This window comes from Pithys albifrons, chromosome 11, assembly GCF_047495875.1.
Source record: "Pithys albifrons albifrons isolate INPA30051 chromosome 11, PitAlb_v1, whole genome shotgun sequence".
Lineage (NCBI taxonomy): Eukaryota > Metazoa > Chordata > Aves > Passeriformes > Thamnophilidae > Pithys > Pithys albifrons.
The window spans coordinates 10,713,641-10,730,702 of NC_092468.1; the positions used below are offsets into that span (position 1 = coordinate 10,713,641).

General features: G+C 39.6%; 1 protein-coding gene across 4 annotated transcripts in view; it reads right to left on the bottom strand.

The window, feature by feature from the left end:
* Positions 1 to 17,062, bottom strand: part of SPHKAP (SPHK1 interactor, AKAP domain containing) — a 66,190-nt gene that overhangs the window by 15,807 nt on the left and 33,321 nt on the right. For 3 of the 4 annotated variants that reach the window (XM_071566670.1, XM_071566667.1, XM_071566665.1), the window contains exons 4-6: positions 6,317 to 6,376; positions 4,005 to 4,139; positions 229 to 484 (exon numbers count right to left, since the gene is read on the bottom strand). In XM_071566670.1, coding sequence (XP_071422771.1) covers positions 229 to 484; positions 4,005 to 4,139; positions 6,317 to 6,376 — 451 coding nt within the window. The remainder of the gene's footprint in view (positions 1 to 228; positions 485 to 4,004; positions 4,140 to 6,316; positions 6,377 to 17,062) is intronic. The other variant, XM_071566666.1, reaches the window with a different exon arrangement.

Consider the following 17,062-nt stretch of genomic DNA (forward strand, 5'->3'; position numbering starts at 1 on the left):
TGTGGCTTTAAAAAGCAAACAGCTACACAACTGTGTACTGCATCACTGATCTGTAAAAGTACTGCACAGCTATGTATCTTTGAACAGCAGTTTAAGAATATGAATGGCTGGCCATTTTCTAAATTACATATGCATGAATTAACATCAAGTGCAATCTCTGTGGGTATTGCCATAGCTGTTTTGCAGTACAAACAATAGCAGAATTATGTTCAGTTCCATTGCTTTTACCAGCTTTACATTCATCAGCCTCGTTGTCATCCTCGAGGTGCTCAGATGCCGTGAGGAAATCTTCTTCTATTGAGGACACGGAGCAGTTTGTGTCATCCTCGGGCTTTAAGACACGCGTTTCTATCTGCAGCTGCCTCTCCTGAACGAGCTCCAGTCCAATCAGAAACTTATTTATTTCAAAAATGATGCAGCTTGCACTGTTTCTCCTGTTCCCCCTCGCACACTGAACCAAGCAGACATCCGCCAGCCAAGGGCACTAGAGGGGAAAAGAATCTCAGATAGTTATTTAATTAAAAAATAAAACTTATTTTAAGTTTCCATCTCTATAAATATCTTGGGAATGTTCTGTTGCAAAGTTGCAATACAATTTGTCATTTATATGTTAGTAACACAGTGTGCAGTTACGTGTATGCCAAAATAAGACTTCTTGGACAGACAGCTTTTGTTACCAAAGTGTTTTAGTAGAGAACTCAGCTGTATCACAGGGGATACTTGGCAATTTTGTTTAAATTGCCATTGTTTGTTTTCAGTCAACTTGTTGCTTTAATGACAGATTTATTTGTAGTTAGCCATCTGACATGCTGTAATTAATGGCCTCACACCACCCAGCATTACCTGTCTCTTGAGGGAATTATTTGTGGATCTGAATTCCCTTTCAGGATAATTTCTGTTGCAATGCTTGTTTGAAGACAGCCCTGTAAATACTGGCTGACGAGATTGTTAAGAGCAGGTCACCTTTAGATGTTCCTTCAGAATGTTTTAAAATAGTGTTTTATTTGTCTCTTTGCTGCTCTTCCTCTCATTCCTTCTTTGTCCAGGGCCCCATTACTTCAGGCCTATATAACCTCCTGCTGGAAATGGGGCACCAGTGCACAATGTGATGAGCCTTTATAGAAAACTACCTTACCCAGAGAAGCTGTACAATTAAGTTGAAAGTTTGACAGAAATGGAGAGAAAGGAGCTCTTGTTATCCTCCTTTTACTGATATTAAATTGTTGGACATTTATACAACAACAGAGCTAAGTCAGTATCTCTGCATGGTACCACGCTTGTTGTATGGATGAACTCTGAAGCAAAGCCAAGCTTTTGCAGCTTGTGATCTTGTGCTTTTCACTCCAGACCCCCAGGAAGGAGCCAGATCAGGTGGAACTCACTTTGGATTGAGGCAGTAGATTTTAAGCTGTGCAAAAGATGCCCTGGGCCCACTGGGCTTTTGCACAGTATCCACCATAATGTAACCCCGTTCTGGACGTTTTGTCTTTGAGTGTGAATGTAAAGCAAACATTTAGTAATAAAGACAGTGGGATGAGTGCTATGCTATGTATGTTTATTAGCCTGCTCTTCCCTTCCACATAAAAACCATGTCTGAACAGAAAACCAGATAAATTAGTGTGTTAAAGCAGAAAAGATAGATTAGAGAGCTGCTACGAAATAGTTGTTGAATCAGACTTCAGTGTACACTGTATTGTGGAAAATGTTATTAAAAACAGATGCAGCCTTGGATCAAACATTTCCCTGCTGTTTCTCCAGGCCACAGTTTGCAGAGTTGTACTTGTGAAAAGGGCTGCGGGGTAAGCAGCATAAAAATCCTTGCAGGAAAACTCTGCCAGTCACCTTCCAAATGAAATTCTCTGAAAGCCAAACAGCAGGGTGACAGCGGCATATCTGGCCAATAAATCTCACCCAGTCTCAATGCAAAGCTTTATTTGTCTTACAAGACAGAAATTTAGGTTAGTTCCCATTTGTCTCTTGCCTGCACTCCTTAGGAGAGGGCTGCCAGTCTCACTGGCTCCTGGAGATGGGGATGACTTGGGTACTTGAGTCACCTTGTTTGGGCCTCGAGATACCCCATAGGTACTGCAGTAGCTTGTCCCTGGGATGTGGGGTTTGGAGTTCCAGTGCTCCCATCACATTTTTTAAACTTTTCTATATGCAGCCATTAGTCACAAGTGGCAAGAAAGCTCAGCAACCAGGTAAATGTTCTCTTAAATTGTCAGGTTATTGATAGAACATAAAATTCAGTGATCTTTGCAACACAGCTGTTACACCGTCTGCTTAAGGAAGACTTTTATACACAAGTTAATTTCAGGGAAAGAAAGGTTTTCTGCCTTTTTTTTTTTTTTTGCTCTGCAGCAGACAAACCTGGCAATACCTGTTCATGTTTTAAGTTTGCTGGGACAGTTTTGTACTCTAGAAAAATTCTGCAGTTTTACTCAGAGAGGTTATTAAGCCTCTCTGCTGAGGTGATTCTGCTGCTCTACTCCACCACGGTGAGACCTCACCTGGAGTATTGTGTCCAGCTCTGGGGTCACCAGCACAGGAAGCACATTGACCTGTTGGATTGAGTCCAGGGAAGGCCACCAAGATCATTAGAGGGATGAAGCACAACTCCTATGAGGAAAGGCTGAGAGAATTGGCTTTTTTCAGCCTGGAAAAGAGAAGGCTTTATGGTGACTTAATTGAAGCCTTTCAGTACTCAGAGCGTACAAGAAAGATGGAGAGGGATTCTTTACAGGAGCATGTGGTGACAGGACAAAGGGGAAAGGTTCAGACTGGAAGAGAGTAAGTTTAGATATTAGGAAAAATTCTTTACTATGAGGATGGTGATGCACTGGAACAAGTTGCCCTGGAGAAGTTGTAGATGCCCTTCCCTGAAGGTGTTCAAGACCAGGCTGGATAGGCTTTTGAGCAACTTAGTCTAGTGGGAGGAGTCCTTGCTTGTGGCAGGGGATTTGGAATGAGGTGATCTTGAACGTCCGTTCTAATCCAAATCATTCTACGATTCTGTTCTGTGAAGTTGTTCCTATTTCATGCTTCCCAATGACATCAGAACTAAGCCTAAAAATACTGATGCATTTTTCACTCTTTCTTTACACATATGTGAACACATATAAAGGATGACAAAAATGGAGAGGAAGAAAAAGCTTTTTACTACAATAAAGAGTTACGCTTCTGGAAATTAAAATGTCTTTGAGCAAATGTTATCATTTGCTTCCTTTCTCTATGTGGTGCCACTAAGAAGAATTCTTGGCTTCCAGATCACAAAGGGTCTGTTTAATTGGCAATAATGGGACTGAAGGAGTTAGCACGAGAACTTTGCCTCTAGCTCCTTTAAATGTTAAATTTTAATTAATGCATTAATTACTTTTTAAGCTGACAGAAGCTAGATGAGTTATCTCTGATATGGTTAATGTCGCTTGGTATTTTCACATTTATCACATTTAGGCTTACAGTAGCCTCTAGGATCTTCAAGTCCTATTACCAGCCCTTTTTCAAGGGGCATGCGTGGGAGAAGATGGATTGGGAACAAAAGCGGAAAGTGTCAAGACTTCAAAGGAGTCTGTGGTGCTGTGCCCTGGCCTAGCTCTGTGCACAGAGAAGTGTTGTATCTTTCCCTCTGTGATAACCTTCTGATTCCTGCTCCTCTTGAATTCCGGGCTTGTGAATCAGTCATCTCTGCCACCAGTGCTGCTTTCCCTGAAGGATCAACTGCTAATGTGCCTTCCTGAAGCACTATCAGCTGCAACCCAGACATCAGCAGGATCTACAGGGACTAGGAGGATCTCTTTGCCTATCTTTGTGCACATGGCATGTGTGTCCCCACCCACCACCCACTGAAACCTGTCTAACAAAAGCCTGTTAGTATTTTATGTTTGCAAACTCCCACTCATCTCAAACTGATGTGAGGTCTTTGCTTTCAGGTTAATTTTTCCCATTTTTCCAAATTCCATCCTTCACAGGCATGATGTGACCTTAAAGATGAGTTTTATTCCTACCTGGGGAACCTCATAATCGGTCTGAAGGTTTCCTGATGCTAATCCACTCAGCAGGACTATTTCATTTTCCTTTGGTGGCTGTACATTCATTGAACTGATGAGTTTGGGGAGGTTTGGTGAGACGCTGATCAACTTCTGTAGTATGAAAGACAGATTTTGCTCTCAGGTACTGAAGTCTAAATTGCATGGTTATATTCATAAACATTAAAATGAAATACAACTTATAGGCATCCCTTTTGAAAGCTTACTTGAAAGTAATACTTCAAGTAGGGTAAGAATAGAACTGGCAGCATTAAAGTGCACATTATTTCTTTTGAGACACCAGATCAGATACTAAAAACTTCTGCACAAGTGTCAAACAGGACAATCTCCCATCCCTTATATTGTCATGTGCTAAATAGCTTGATTGGATTTGTGCATCTAAATGCTTCCTATTACTGTGAGTTCCTAAGACACTGAAAACACTCTTATGGTCTGAAACAGAAAAGCTTTGTTAGGTATGGTAATGAAAACAGGGCAAATCTTCCTGTTTTCCTCCATGAACATGAATAGCAAGAAACCAAAGGAAAAGTTTGCTAGAAATTGCTGATTAATTGACACAATGCAAAACATGAAACAGAAATATTGAAGACTCAGATGAAATACAACTTTCTTTGCTGTTCTATGAGATACCTTCATGACGTTTCATTTGTAATGACACAGTCACTTTCTACATGTTATGTATTTGCTGGAGGTAAAAGCAGTAATAGTCACAGCATCAGTGTTGGTATGTAACATGAGAGATCTGTAATGCCACACTGCTGGGAGTCAGTCCCCAGCCTTGCAGGGGACATCTCTGCTGCTCTGTGTGCAAAGACCAGGACAGCAGGACAATGCCTGAGCGTGCAGTTCTCTGCCAAGGATCTCAGTGTGCTTGCTCTGGGACACAGAATCAAGGCTGACCTCTCAGAGAGGGTAGAGTAAATACCACCTCCATATCAGGTACTAACAGAGCCCATGTGTTAGTGCACAACACATGGCAAAGCCACCCAGGGAGTGCTGATCTCAGGCACCCAGTCATATGCTTTAGTTACTATCCAATGATACTCCACTTTTCACTTTTTATCTTCAAAATATTAAGCTTGCAGTAGTGCTATTTTTCCTTGGAGTGAATTAGACATAATGAAACTTTTGGGCTTTGAAAAGCTAGTAGACTGATCAGATGACAATAAGTATTTTTATTTGACATAACTAAATTCAGTGCTTCAATTTAGTTTGATGTTTCACTGCAATACAAAAAAGTTCTCATCCTTTTCTTTTTTCAAATTATAACCTTTCTGTTATCACACACATTTCCCATCACATCTCTATTTTTCTACTGCCTAAATTGCCACATTTTATCAGACTTCTTAGGCAGGAAATGATGGCATTTCATATATCTTTTACTTCAGTTCTTTACCTTTTGTTCAGAAAAATAAAAAAGGAGTCTGAAACATGATTATTTTACACCCAAACCCCTCACATTAACCCATTCCAAGGTTCAGTGGGTAATGCAAAATGCTAACAGTACCTATTAGTAAATAAAGCACCTGTTAGAAAATAGTTAAATATTTCTTATGAACAACAGCTGTGCTAACACTTTCAAATTTCTAAGAAATGCTTTCACCACACCAGTGTGCTGTCTAAAATTCCACTCCTCTCAATGCTAATTTACACAAACTGTATTATACACAAAGAATGTGATGAGGGAGTCTCCTCTCGGAGAAGAACAAACAAGCCCCTTTATTATTTTTATTTTTAAAACCCCTTTTTTCCTACTCTCAAAACTTTCAGTTAAACAGATAATAAATACCTTTAGTTTTGTTTTATCTAGACCCCTCTTCAAGACCACATAATCACACTATCTGGAGTTTGACTTGGTAAGACTGCTGAGCTGAACAAGACCTAAATGAGTAAAAGATCTTCAAAGACTTTTTGGCAGTAGGACAGAGAGACACCAGAAACTCTTTTTATGTAGTATTACGCCAAATTAAAAAAAAAATAGGATGTATGACACATTCGTGTTCACTTCTCTGATAAACAAGGCTGAGCAAGAAGTCTACTCATGTAACTGCTGTGACTTCACAGACTGCAACAATTCCATACGTGTTTCAGGGATGGGAGTAACGTGGTCTAGTGTTCAGATAATTTCACAGTCCTCATGCATTGCTCTCTGTAAGGATTAAAAATCTAGAGCTGGCTTTGATTTGTTCATAGAATTTTAACCTGGGTTTGTAGTGCAGAGTTCTGGCATACCTGACTAGATCCACTGTGCATGTTTTTAAGACAGTTACCTGTTTTACTTGCTCATCGCTGCAATCATCTCTGTTGGCATCTAAATTCACAAAACAAACCTGTAATGAGAGAGAAAGAGAAATGGTACCTTATGAAGTTGTATTAGAGTGGCAGTAACTCTTTTAAAGTCAGTATATGTTCCTTTTCTAGCCTTGTAGCTGAATATATGAAGCCTTTTCCTAGCACAGGTTGAAAGGTTAGCGAAGAGAACAGCAGAGTAGACATTAAAAAAGGAAGAAAAGAGAAATAAGAGTAAGAGTCATGACTCTGTCTGCTCTGATGATTAGCTTGTCTGATGAATGCGCTAATGTTGCCAATAAACTGTAATACAGAGGATATTAGAAAAGGTAGTGGAAATGTTAAAAATGCACTTGACTGTATATCAGATAAATTCTTCATGTCTTTTTCAATGGCCTCCTTTTCAGGAACTTGTGGCTAAATGTTTCAAAAGTACATTGTGAGTTGTTTTTTCTGCACACCACAGAAATAACAGAGTATTTTTCCTAATTTTCCAGAATTTTTAAGTAGAAGTTTAAAACCTTATCAAAGTAATTTCCTTAACCTTGATTCATAAGCCAATATGCAACCAGAAGTTTTTAGCAGTGCTAATCAGGTACTACCAAAAGTGACAGAACTGCTTACGAAGTACATGATTCACCAAAAAGGACTATTTTTAATGACAAATTTTTCTACCCCTTCTTTGACCACTATGAGTTTCAGCGACCATTTAGTGGTAGTGAGATTGATTTAAACAGAAACTTCATATCTAAAGACCATTAAATGTTCTGAAGACTTTTATTATATGCTTACTGGAAGGTTATTTTCTAGTAAGAAAATCCCACTTCCAGCTGTATTTCTGAATTAGAAGCAGAGACTCCAAAGGTAGGCTGACTGTGTGAAGTTTCAAGAGTTTGGGGTTGTCTTAAGTTCATTTAAACAAAAACCTAGCACAAATTCAAGGGTCAGCTAAAGCCAACATCTGGCTACAAATAAATTGCAGATCCAGAATTTAACTTAAAAAAGCTGAGTGTTTCTTTTTGTTTCTTTCCCACCGAACAGTAAATGCTTCTTTCCCTGATTCTATGTTAATATCCCCTAGAAAATTATCTCTTTCACCAACATTCTTCTGTTAGGCATCTGAGCTCCTGTTGTGTGCCTGCTTTTACCCCAAGACAACCCTGATTTCAGTTTATATATGCACATACCATATGTACAGATTGTGACCATCTGCAATAACAGCCATCACAGCAGATGGAAAGATCCAGCCCGTATTTCCATTGTAAACCAAAAAACTTCCACCAAAAAAGAAAGCTTTTTGCCCTTTCAAATAGTTTAACGCATCTTTATATGAATTTACAAACATGTTTTCCAACCTTTTTACAATCTTAGCAAAAATATTTCTATGCCTGATAATGACAACAATCAGGATATGCCACTGTCATCTGGTGAACTTTTAAGAAATAGTTATAAAAATGTCTAAGCTATAAAACAGTAAAAATACCCTCTAGCAACACAATGTGGTGGTTATGTAATGTCCTAAACATGTTGCAGTTTCATTATACAGACAAAATTTTTCTTACTTTCCACAGGGTTTTGATGTGTATGCATTTCATATATAGTTAGTTACTAAAAAGCATTATAAAATTACGTTCCTCACACTCACATGGACTTGCCCCATGCCCACGAGGGGTTATGAGTCTGTAGGTGCACAGAGTGTTTGCTCAGGCAACCATGAATTTGGCAACAGGGGGAGGAGTGCTGCAAGGTATGCGGCCAGTTTCGAGTCCTCTCAAGCATGTTCACCTTCATGAAGGTAGGGCTGACACTGAGGAGCTTTGTTTTCAAGCTCCCGTGCCAGAGTGGCAAGGTCTAGTTCTGTACTGGGTTTTGGGTGAAAGCTTTGGAGAGAAAGCTGCACAGGAGCAGTTGTGTCTGCAGGGATGTTCCAGCCAAACACTTGATTCTCTGATAAACCTTGTTCTGGCCTTTGTTACCTGCACGTTGGTGCAATGTTACCTGTCCTTGCTGGTCTATACACTGGCATTCCTACCAGTGACACCAACCACCACCCTAAAGACGTGGCCTTTCTGAGCAGCCAAAACAATCATCTCTGGTTCATGTGGCATGGATGGCATATAAACCACTAATGCCTCAGCAGGAGAAATCTCAGTACAAGCAGGAATATGGAAATCTCAGTGTAAGCAGGAATAGGAAGTATTAAAGTCAGATTGTCTTTCTTACATTTATTTTTTTAATTTATTTTCAGAACACAGTGAATTTGAATTATAAAACCTATGGCAGTACTGAATCCAGTTTCCAAATACACTTACCAAATTCACATGGATGTTGATTTATTACACTGTCAGTGCAGTCTTTTAGCATTCTGCTGTTCTCTGGATTTTGCAGTTTTAATTATAGGGAGTTTTAAACAAAAGTAGTTTTACAGTGGTGAAAGACAAAAACTTGCTTTATCTCTTTTGCTGTTTGGTTTGAGCAGGAGGCAGGAAGGACTTGGTCTGTTCTGTAACCATAAATTAACTCTCCAGTTCCCTCCTGGCATGCTCTACACTACTGCTTCCTTCTAGGAAGTTCACTGTGAGGATATTTTTGTTGGAGAGACTTCACCACAGGTGCTCAAAGAGAAAATGATCTATCTGAAAAATCTCTCACTGTTCTCTGCTTACAAAATACAAGATTTCAGCTCTCATTGGACTGCATTGCTTGATGAACTTTTAGTAATTATCAGAGACACCTCCATCAAAACAAGGTGAAGCAACACTACAGAACAATTAATGATCTTTAGGAGGCAAATATTGCATAGATTATGAAGAAAGAGCCAAGGCCAAGTCAGTATTTGTTAGCCTCAATTTAAATCTAATTTTTTGTTCTTTGTATCAGATGCAGGTTAGTTCAGCTGTAACCTAACCTCCTCCTCATGATAATATCTTTAAGTGTTAGTCCTTTCCCATACACTTCTTCTTTCACATCCTTGACTTCCCACAAATATCTTTTTAGTTCCAAAGTGTGTCCACTTTTCACTCGTACTGAGCTACTGTCTGGAAGCCATGCAGAAACTTCAAGATATTTCCTTTTTTCTGGCTTAGGAAGTATTTATTTTGGAGGGAGAAAACACCAAAATGGTGTTACATAACACAAAAAGGAAAAAAACCCACCACCCAAGTTCTGGTTTTACATGGTGAGATGGTCACCCACAACTTCCCTGTTAGAAGCCAGTATCTACTTTTGGTTCAGCTTTCCAAGTGTAGAAATCCCATTTGCTCAAGCTCTCGTGTTGACCATGTATCACTGCCCTCAAATCCAGTCTCAATACTGGCACAAAGCAGTATGTTACATGTCCACACACCTTTTAATACACATGAACAGCACAAATTGGGCTCTGATCCCCAGGTCTCCTCCTCAAATTTTCCAAGCATTTCTACTGGGACAGTACCAGGAAAGTTATCATCACTAACTTTCATCTTGAAGTCCTGGATCATATAAAAAGCAGATAGAGAAACTTTGCTTTTCCTTTTCTTTTCCTTTCCTATTTTGCACGATAATTTCTGTGACTGGAAATAGGTCTATGGGTAAATTCTCTAGGTCAATGATTTCAAGTTCTGAAATCTGCTCTTCAGTTGGTGTAGGAACAATGCAGACACCTCACTTTTTAAAAGAACTATATATGATATTTTTATTAAACATTTAATGATATAATGTACTATATACACAGTATATTTTACTTGCTGAAAGCTACAAGTTGTCTCACTTAGGAAGAGTAAAGTAATTTGTTTTTGTTCTTTGGAGTACTGATACTGCCCAACAGGTGAATGACAAACAAAGGCATATATGATTGTCTATATTTTCCCTATTGCTTTCACTTCAGCTAGATTAACCAAGGTTGTTATTACTGGCATTTTATTATTCCCTAGATAAAAGAGTACACTGATGGTAAGAAAGAAACACCGTCTCAGAGACACAATGCCAACGGTAATTTCTTTAAAAAGTGTATATTTTTCCAGAGTGTCTGCTCTAGGGTGAAGTCTGTTTCAGCTCTGTACTATTGGCCCTGGACAAGAGATTGCCCAAGTCCTTTCTTCTGTGTTTTAGGAAGTGCTAATGCTTCTCTCTGTCATCTCTGTCGATGCCTGACAGCAGGGAAAGGCTCTTCCTTTGTACTAAAAAGTAACTTACAGCTTTTGGTGAAATTAAGGCAAGCCCTAGCTTGTGGGGGTTTTATCAAACTACTATTTCTTTAGTTAAGAAGAAAATGTTTGTTTTTCAGTCCTCTTCTGTGTCAAACTACTAACTCAGCAGAGCTGTCTGAAGGCTGGGCTCACTCTGCTCCAGCAGCTTTTGAGAACAGAAACAGCTTTGAGATGCTCAGTCCCTTTTCTCCTGTGAAGCCTGAGCTCCTCCAGCTTCCTCTTAGGGAAGAGGTTGAACTGAAAATCCATTTGTTCCTCCTTCTCACTGGGATAATATCTGTCCCTTGCACCTCAGTGACACAAGTACTCTGGGAAGTGAAGTGGGAGGACATGTGGGGGACACAACCATGTGGACCACTGAGCCCAGGATTGAAGGCAGTTTTATATCCAAAGCCAGCTGAAGCACTGAAAGGAATGCAGTCCTCAAGGGCAGAGAACTGCAGTGGTGACTGTGGCTCCACAGCAGGAAAGGCAAGTTCAAACTACATTCCTTACACTTCAGGCTTTCCCTGATGCCCTCAGTAGTTCCTTTGTTCCCTTTAAATGCTCCCAGCTGTTGCTGACCAGGTCAGTGGCAGGAGCAGGAAGGAAGCTGTGTCAGGGCAGCTGGCTGTGGCTTCTGTCCTGGCTTGGGTCATACAGGGATGAAGGTCTCCCAATATGACTTTTAAATTAACATATATCTGCCCATGCTTCATTTTCATCTTGCCTTGCTTCTTGTGCCCAGTGTGAGTGACATCTTACATTAATGTAGTGATGTTCTGATTACTTAGCATTATTCTTTGAATTAAGGCTTGGCATTTTACTTCTGTGTTGTTTCCCCTTCATATTTTGGGCAGGTGTTGTTTGTTCTCAGGGTGTGTATTGTTTCTTGTACACTATTATTCTAAATACTTTTTCCTTTTTTTAAACTGGGTCTGTGAAGACAGTGTTTGTGAAGAGGGTGATTGAATTTTATATCACCTGAGATTGCTGTGACAGTTGTTTCAAGGATTTAGTGGAATCTCTGACCTCCATAATTTCTGCTCTTAGCAATAACTGATAGGTTGGCAGTTTTGAAATTCTGATCCTATTCTCATCCTAATTTGATCTCTGCAAAAGTAGAAAAACAATACAGTTGCTCTAAAGTTTTATTAGACCTAAGCCTGAGTGTCCTGGCTTTAGAAGGTAGTTTAGATGCCCATAATTTCCCCACAGAGCAGTAAGAGAACAGAGCTGCTCCAAGGCATCGCTCACTGGAATGGGAACTATTTCACAGCTGTGTGACGGCTCCCTTAGGAGCTGAAATCAGCAAAAGCCCAAGGAAAAACAGTTTTTCTCCAAGTTTCTGAGCCAAAGCAAACTGTAACCCACAGAAAACATTAAAGGGGTGGCAACATGCCAGATGTTGTCCAGATATTTGCTGTGAGTTTTGTCTCTTTGACGAGAAACATTCACATATTTTTGACTTATACTAGGATGCCATAAAATGCCTCTTCCAGCAGATTCTAGCAATACAGCCAGTCTCTATGACAAGACCATTTGTTTTGATGGTTAGCAAAATGCTGATCTGCAAAGCTCCCAAGCAGAACCCTGCATTTATTTTCACTTGACTTAATTATGCTAATGTGATGGCTAAATAAAAACTCTTGACTTTTTGTAATATATAGATATAGATGTGGGTGAATATCTATATATCTCCTCTCTGTAAGGAGCCTGAAGCATTGACCTCTTTGCCCTTTAAACTTGCAGTTTCTTAAATCTTGATTAGTAATCCAAATAGAGTTTCAAGTATCTTTTTTTTTAAGATAAAAAATCAGCTGTGAAATGATGATTTCTAAATAAATGTTCAAAAAAGTCACATAAAGTTACCCATTAGCTAATAATTTTGGAGACCCTAGGAATTTTTTTAGCATCTAGATTTGGTAGGACTTGTGTGAAAGGAGGCTGATTTCAAATGGATTTTGGAGGCTTGTGACTTCGGTCATTTGAGCACCCTCACTAAATAACTGACACTTGAGGCCAGTGTGATTGCAATTCTCAGTATGATTTTTACAATATAATTCTGATTCCTGTGCTGAAAAGCTGCTTTCAGGTTTTCACTGTGACTCAGGCTTTAGAGAGTGGAAGTCTCCCAGTGTTGTATCTTCAGAAATTTGGGGTCCTGCACAAATCCACTGCCTTTGATGGGACTCTTGTTATCAATGACTCTGTGACTGCCCCAATAAATATGCACATGTTGAGTTTAAAGCTTCCTTCACGTAAATGACTTTGCAACCATCAAGGCCAAAAGCAATATCCAGCTTAATATTTCTACCCTTTGCATGGCTGTCATTATCATTACAAAGTTCATTTTTCCTCTGTCACTATTTTAATTTATAGACTGTCATCAAAATGAGTTTCTACTGCAGAATGAATAGAAACTATTACTGTTTGTGCAAGGCTACAGAATTAATGTACATTTCTGTAAAACCTTATTTGCCTGCATTAATCTTCTTAAATTACTTTTTTTGATAGGTCTTATTAAGTTTATTATTTTCTTTCTTTCCATGCCCATTTAAATGTCAAGTAGAATCCCAGAGAACTAGATAATATAACTGTGACAGTTAACAAAGCTGAGAAATCTGATTTCAAGCCAGTCCAAATAAAACAATGATAGACATAAACCAATAAACCATAATTGATACCACCATTTAGCCTTGTTCTAGTTAATCTTGACTTTTTCCATTTCCTGCATTTGAAGATGTTGGTATGGAACAATTATGGTTCCATCAGACCATTGCAGGAGATGATATTTTAAAGGAGGGTTTGTTCCTAATCTGAATAATAAGTACAGGTTATTTGAAATCAGTTTGTGGGTTGCTCAGAAGCCACTCCTGCACCTCACCTTTTGATCTCCTGCTCAGCAGGGCAGGCTCATGCCTGTTACTCAAATACCAGCACAGTCTGGAGCAATATATCAGTGCCCAGGCTGCTCCAGAAGGACAAAGATAAAACTTTATAAAATAGTACTTTCAAATTTTAGACACTTCCAGGGAAAGGGTTTCATGGAAGTTGTTGAAATTTTCAATTTCCAATATGCCATGAATTTTTAATTGTTAACTACAAGATACACTCACTAAACAACTGCACCAAAAACCATAAAATATTTAATGGTTTGGAAAAACAAGCTATTTAACAGTGAAACCAAGGTGAAAGACTGACTCCCTGCAGTCCCGAATTCCAATTGCCTTGGCAGTCTCTGCCCAGGCTAGTCTTGGTAAGCTAAGAAATGTAACTGCCTGTAGTCTGCAAAGTCAACCAGAAGAATTCTTTAATCCTATAAGCAACTGAAGCGGGAAAGTATTACGATGTGTTTGATTTACAGAGAAGAGAACACTGATGGTGCATTACTAAATGAACGCTCAGATTTCTGGGACAGTTGAGTATTTGCTTAGTGGTTTTTTAAAACACACCTAGATAGTTTCATTTGGTACAGCATTGCTCTGAACTAGTATAAAAATCAATTATTTTTCTCAAAGACATTTGTATGTCATGTAGAAGCAAAAAACAAGATTAAAGCGTTCTAAGTCCTTAAATCCATTCTGCTTATCTATGCACGTCAAACTGTTCTGTGGTGCTCTACAGGATTTTTCAGTACTTGAAAAAGATGAGGCAGTAAATGCTGCTAAGCCTAATTATAAAAATGCAAATGATTTTGCTAAACAAAGATGTCAAGTGAAAATATTCCATAGTAGTGAGTATGAGAGAATGATGACTCAAGTTCCACCTGCTCCAGGTCACTGTGGCATCTGAACAAGCAGGTATTACCAAAGCATAACTTGTATCTATCAGCTGGATAGAAGGAGTAAATTGTGAATTATACAACTAGATATAAGATATTAGATCAGAAGTTGAAACAGCAATATCTGGAACAGTGATTTGGGGTTTTGGGGAGTGGGAGGTTTTTGGTTTGGTTGTTTTGCTTTTTGAACTGACCTAGTTTCTTCCTTGCCTCTACAACGTGCTCCCCCCTGTTCCTTTTTATGTATGTCAGTGTGCATAAGAGTTCAGATCAAGTATCACATTTTTGTACTGCTTTGCACACAGAGGGGCAGGTCTGCTGTGTCTCACTGTCCCTTGGGCTTAGGTGGCTTTGTTCTGGACTACAGATGGGGAAGAAGGAATGGAGAGGTGACATTTTGCAGGGCAGTAGGAAAAAACAGCAGTTCCATGGTTGTCATACATCCTGAAGCCTCTCCAAGTAATTATCTACTCAAACCCTTGCGTTGAAAACATTTCAGGGCTGGATCCAGTGGATCTTAAACTATTGTCTCTAGAAGAAAAACAGGCCCATTTTCTCCTCTGGTTAGTGACATCCTTCTATAGTAAAAGCACGTAATTCTGTAACTTTTCTCTGCTTTTGTGAAAATGAGGTGAGAACTAAGGAAGGGAACGAGGCCTGATGATGCGTTTTGACAGAGCTCAGTTGTACGATAAATATGCATCAATATAAACATCAAGAATGAAAATCTGGATTGTAAAATCTAACTCGTCTAGATAATTTTCTCAACTTCTCCTTCTCCTCACCAGGCCCATTCTGGCCCCACTGCTTCTTCTCACTTCCTGGGTCATAAAGTTAAATTTTAAAACCAAGACCATTGTGTTTTCTCCCCTTGAAAAGGAATGTTTCCTCCTTTTCTTCACAGTATTTGCATTCAGCACAAAAAAGATCCAGCTACAGCTAACCACTGGTGCAGCAACAGAAATTGCATCTTTGCAATGGACACAGTTTGGTGACAGTTTTTACCTCCATGCACTTTACTGTCAATGTCTACAAGTCACCATGTAGAAATCTCTAGATTAACTTAAATAAATAAATCCATATATTCTGTGATTGAAGCATTTTGTTCTTCAGAGATTTTCTTTCACTATAAAACAAACTCTTAGAACCAACTAGCTAGTGGTTTCCACTGCAATTCAGAAGATAATAAACCTGTTCTAAACGTGGAGTTCACAACACATGGCAGAGCCTCCAAATTCAGCAATTCGTAGTCTCTAAACAGAGCCTTAAATCTACTAACCCACACTAGTTCAGCTACACAAAAGCCAATGAAGATAAGAGATGGCAGGAAAACAGTAACATGGAAGCACAAAACCAGAAACGGCAGTGCCAGATTGTCAGAGCTGTGGGTTATCCCAGCACAGCAGTGATCCCCTCTGCTCTGTATGTCCCCTTTAAATGGCAGGCTTCAAACAAAAGGCTAATTGCCCAGCTACAGCAGCTCAGTTGCTCACTGAGGGCTTTGTTCATGCTGTGGCTCACCAATCTCTCTTTTCATAATTTCTGACTAAAGTTCTATAATAAAGATAACAACATATGGTTGCCAATGATAGCTTCAGTAATTTTAAACTAAACCTTTTGGGACTGACCTCTGTTTCTGCTGAAGGAGACTTGTATAGCATGTGTCTGCTCAAGCATGCTCTTCAAATTGCAGGGCAGCTCTGCCCCAGCTGTTAGACAGGTTATAAATAGGTAGAGTTCTGAAGCAGCAAGATTACTTGGAAAAGAAGAAATATTACAGGTGGTTCTGCTTATCAATTGGTCTGGAAAACAGTTGGTTTTCTAACTGGCCATGTGAGTGCTGGGATTAGAAAAGCCTGCTTACCTATGTTTTAACATCTTAAGGCTTTTCAGCATGTTGAGGTATAAGCTCTGGCTGCTGCTTTCCCCTCAGTAGACTGTTTATGGGAGTGTGGCTCTGTCTGGTTTCTGTTTAGTAAGGAAGGTTTGAGTTCAAGCACTGCTGGTGCCCTTAAAATTTCCCAGTTTCATATATATTCATGAAACTTGTAGGAACTCTATCTCTGGAACCTCTGGCCTATTATCAGAGTAGACAGAGATCATCCAGCAAGGTCAAGAGTAACTACAGAGTGTCGCATGGAGACCTTGGCCACGTGTCTTGACCGGAAATGAAAATCTAAACTCTAGTACACAGAATGGGAGCTTTCTGCAGCACGTCAAGCACATCAGACACCAGGTCCTGCAAACTGCAGAGGAGTTGCAAGAACACTGGTGGGGCAGAAGCACCAGCTCTTCATTCTTTCACTCTGAGCACTGATGGTGCCAGAGTTTGCTTTCTTATCAATGCTACCCAACCTCTGGCCTTCTATGTTCTTCTCACCTGCTTCCCATAGACCATCAAGGCTTAAAATTTGGCTTGAAAAAAGCTGAAGCCCCATGCTGAACTTCCACTGGTGAAGTCTGGTGTTGTAGGAAATTCTTTAATGTGGCTCTGTCCAGACAGTGGACCCCTCTGTCTTTCTATTTAAGCCTCTCAGAGCCACTGGGGGAGGCTCTGCTGCCAAATCTGTCCTGGAAAGGAGGGTCCCTGTAGGTCCATCTGCTTTTCCATGAAGAGTGGATTACTTTGGTTTTGTCCTCTCTTTCTCTCTGCCTATTTTTAGAGGACTGCTTTGAGTTAGCATCTATTAAAAAAAAAGTGTCTTCTTCAATGCCACCATTTGGGATCCCACAAATGTTTGAAAATGAAGTCATGAATCACCATGCCTACCGTCCCT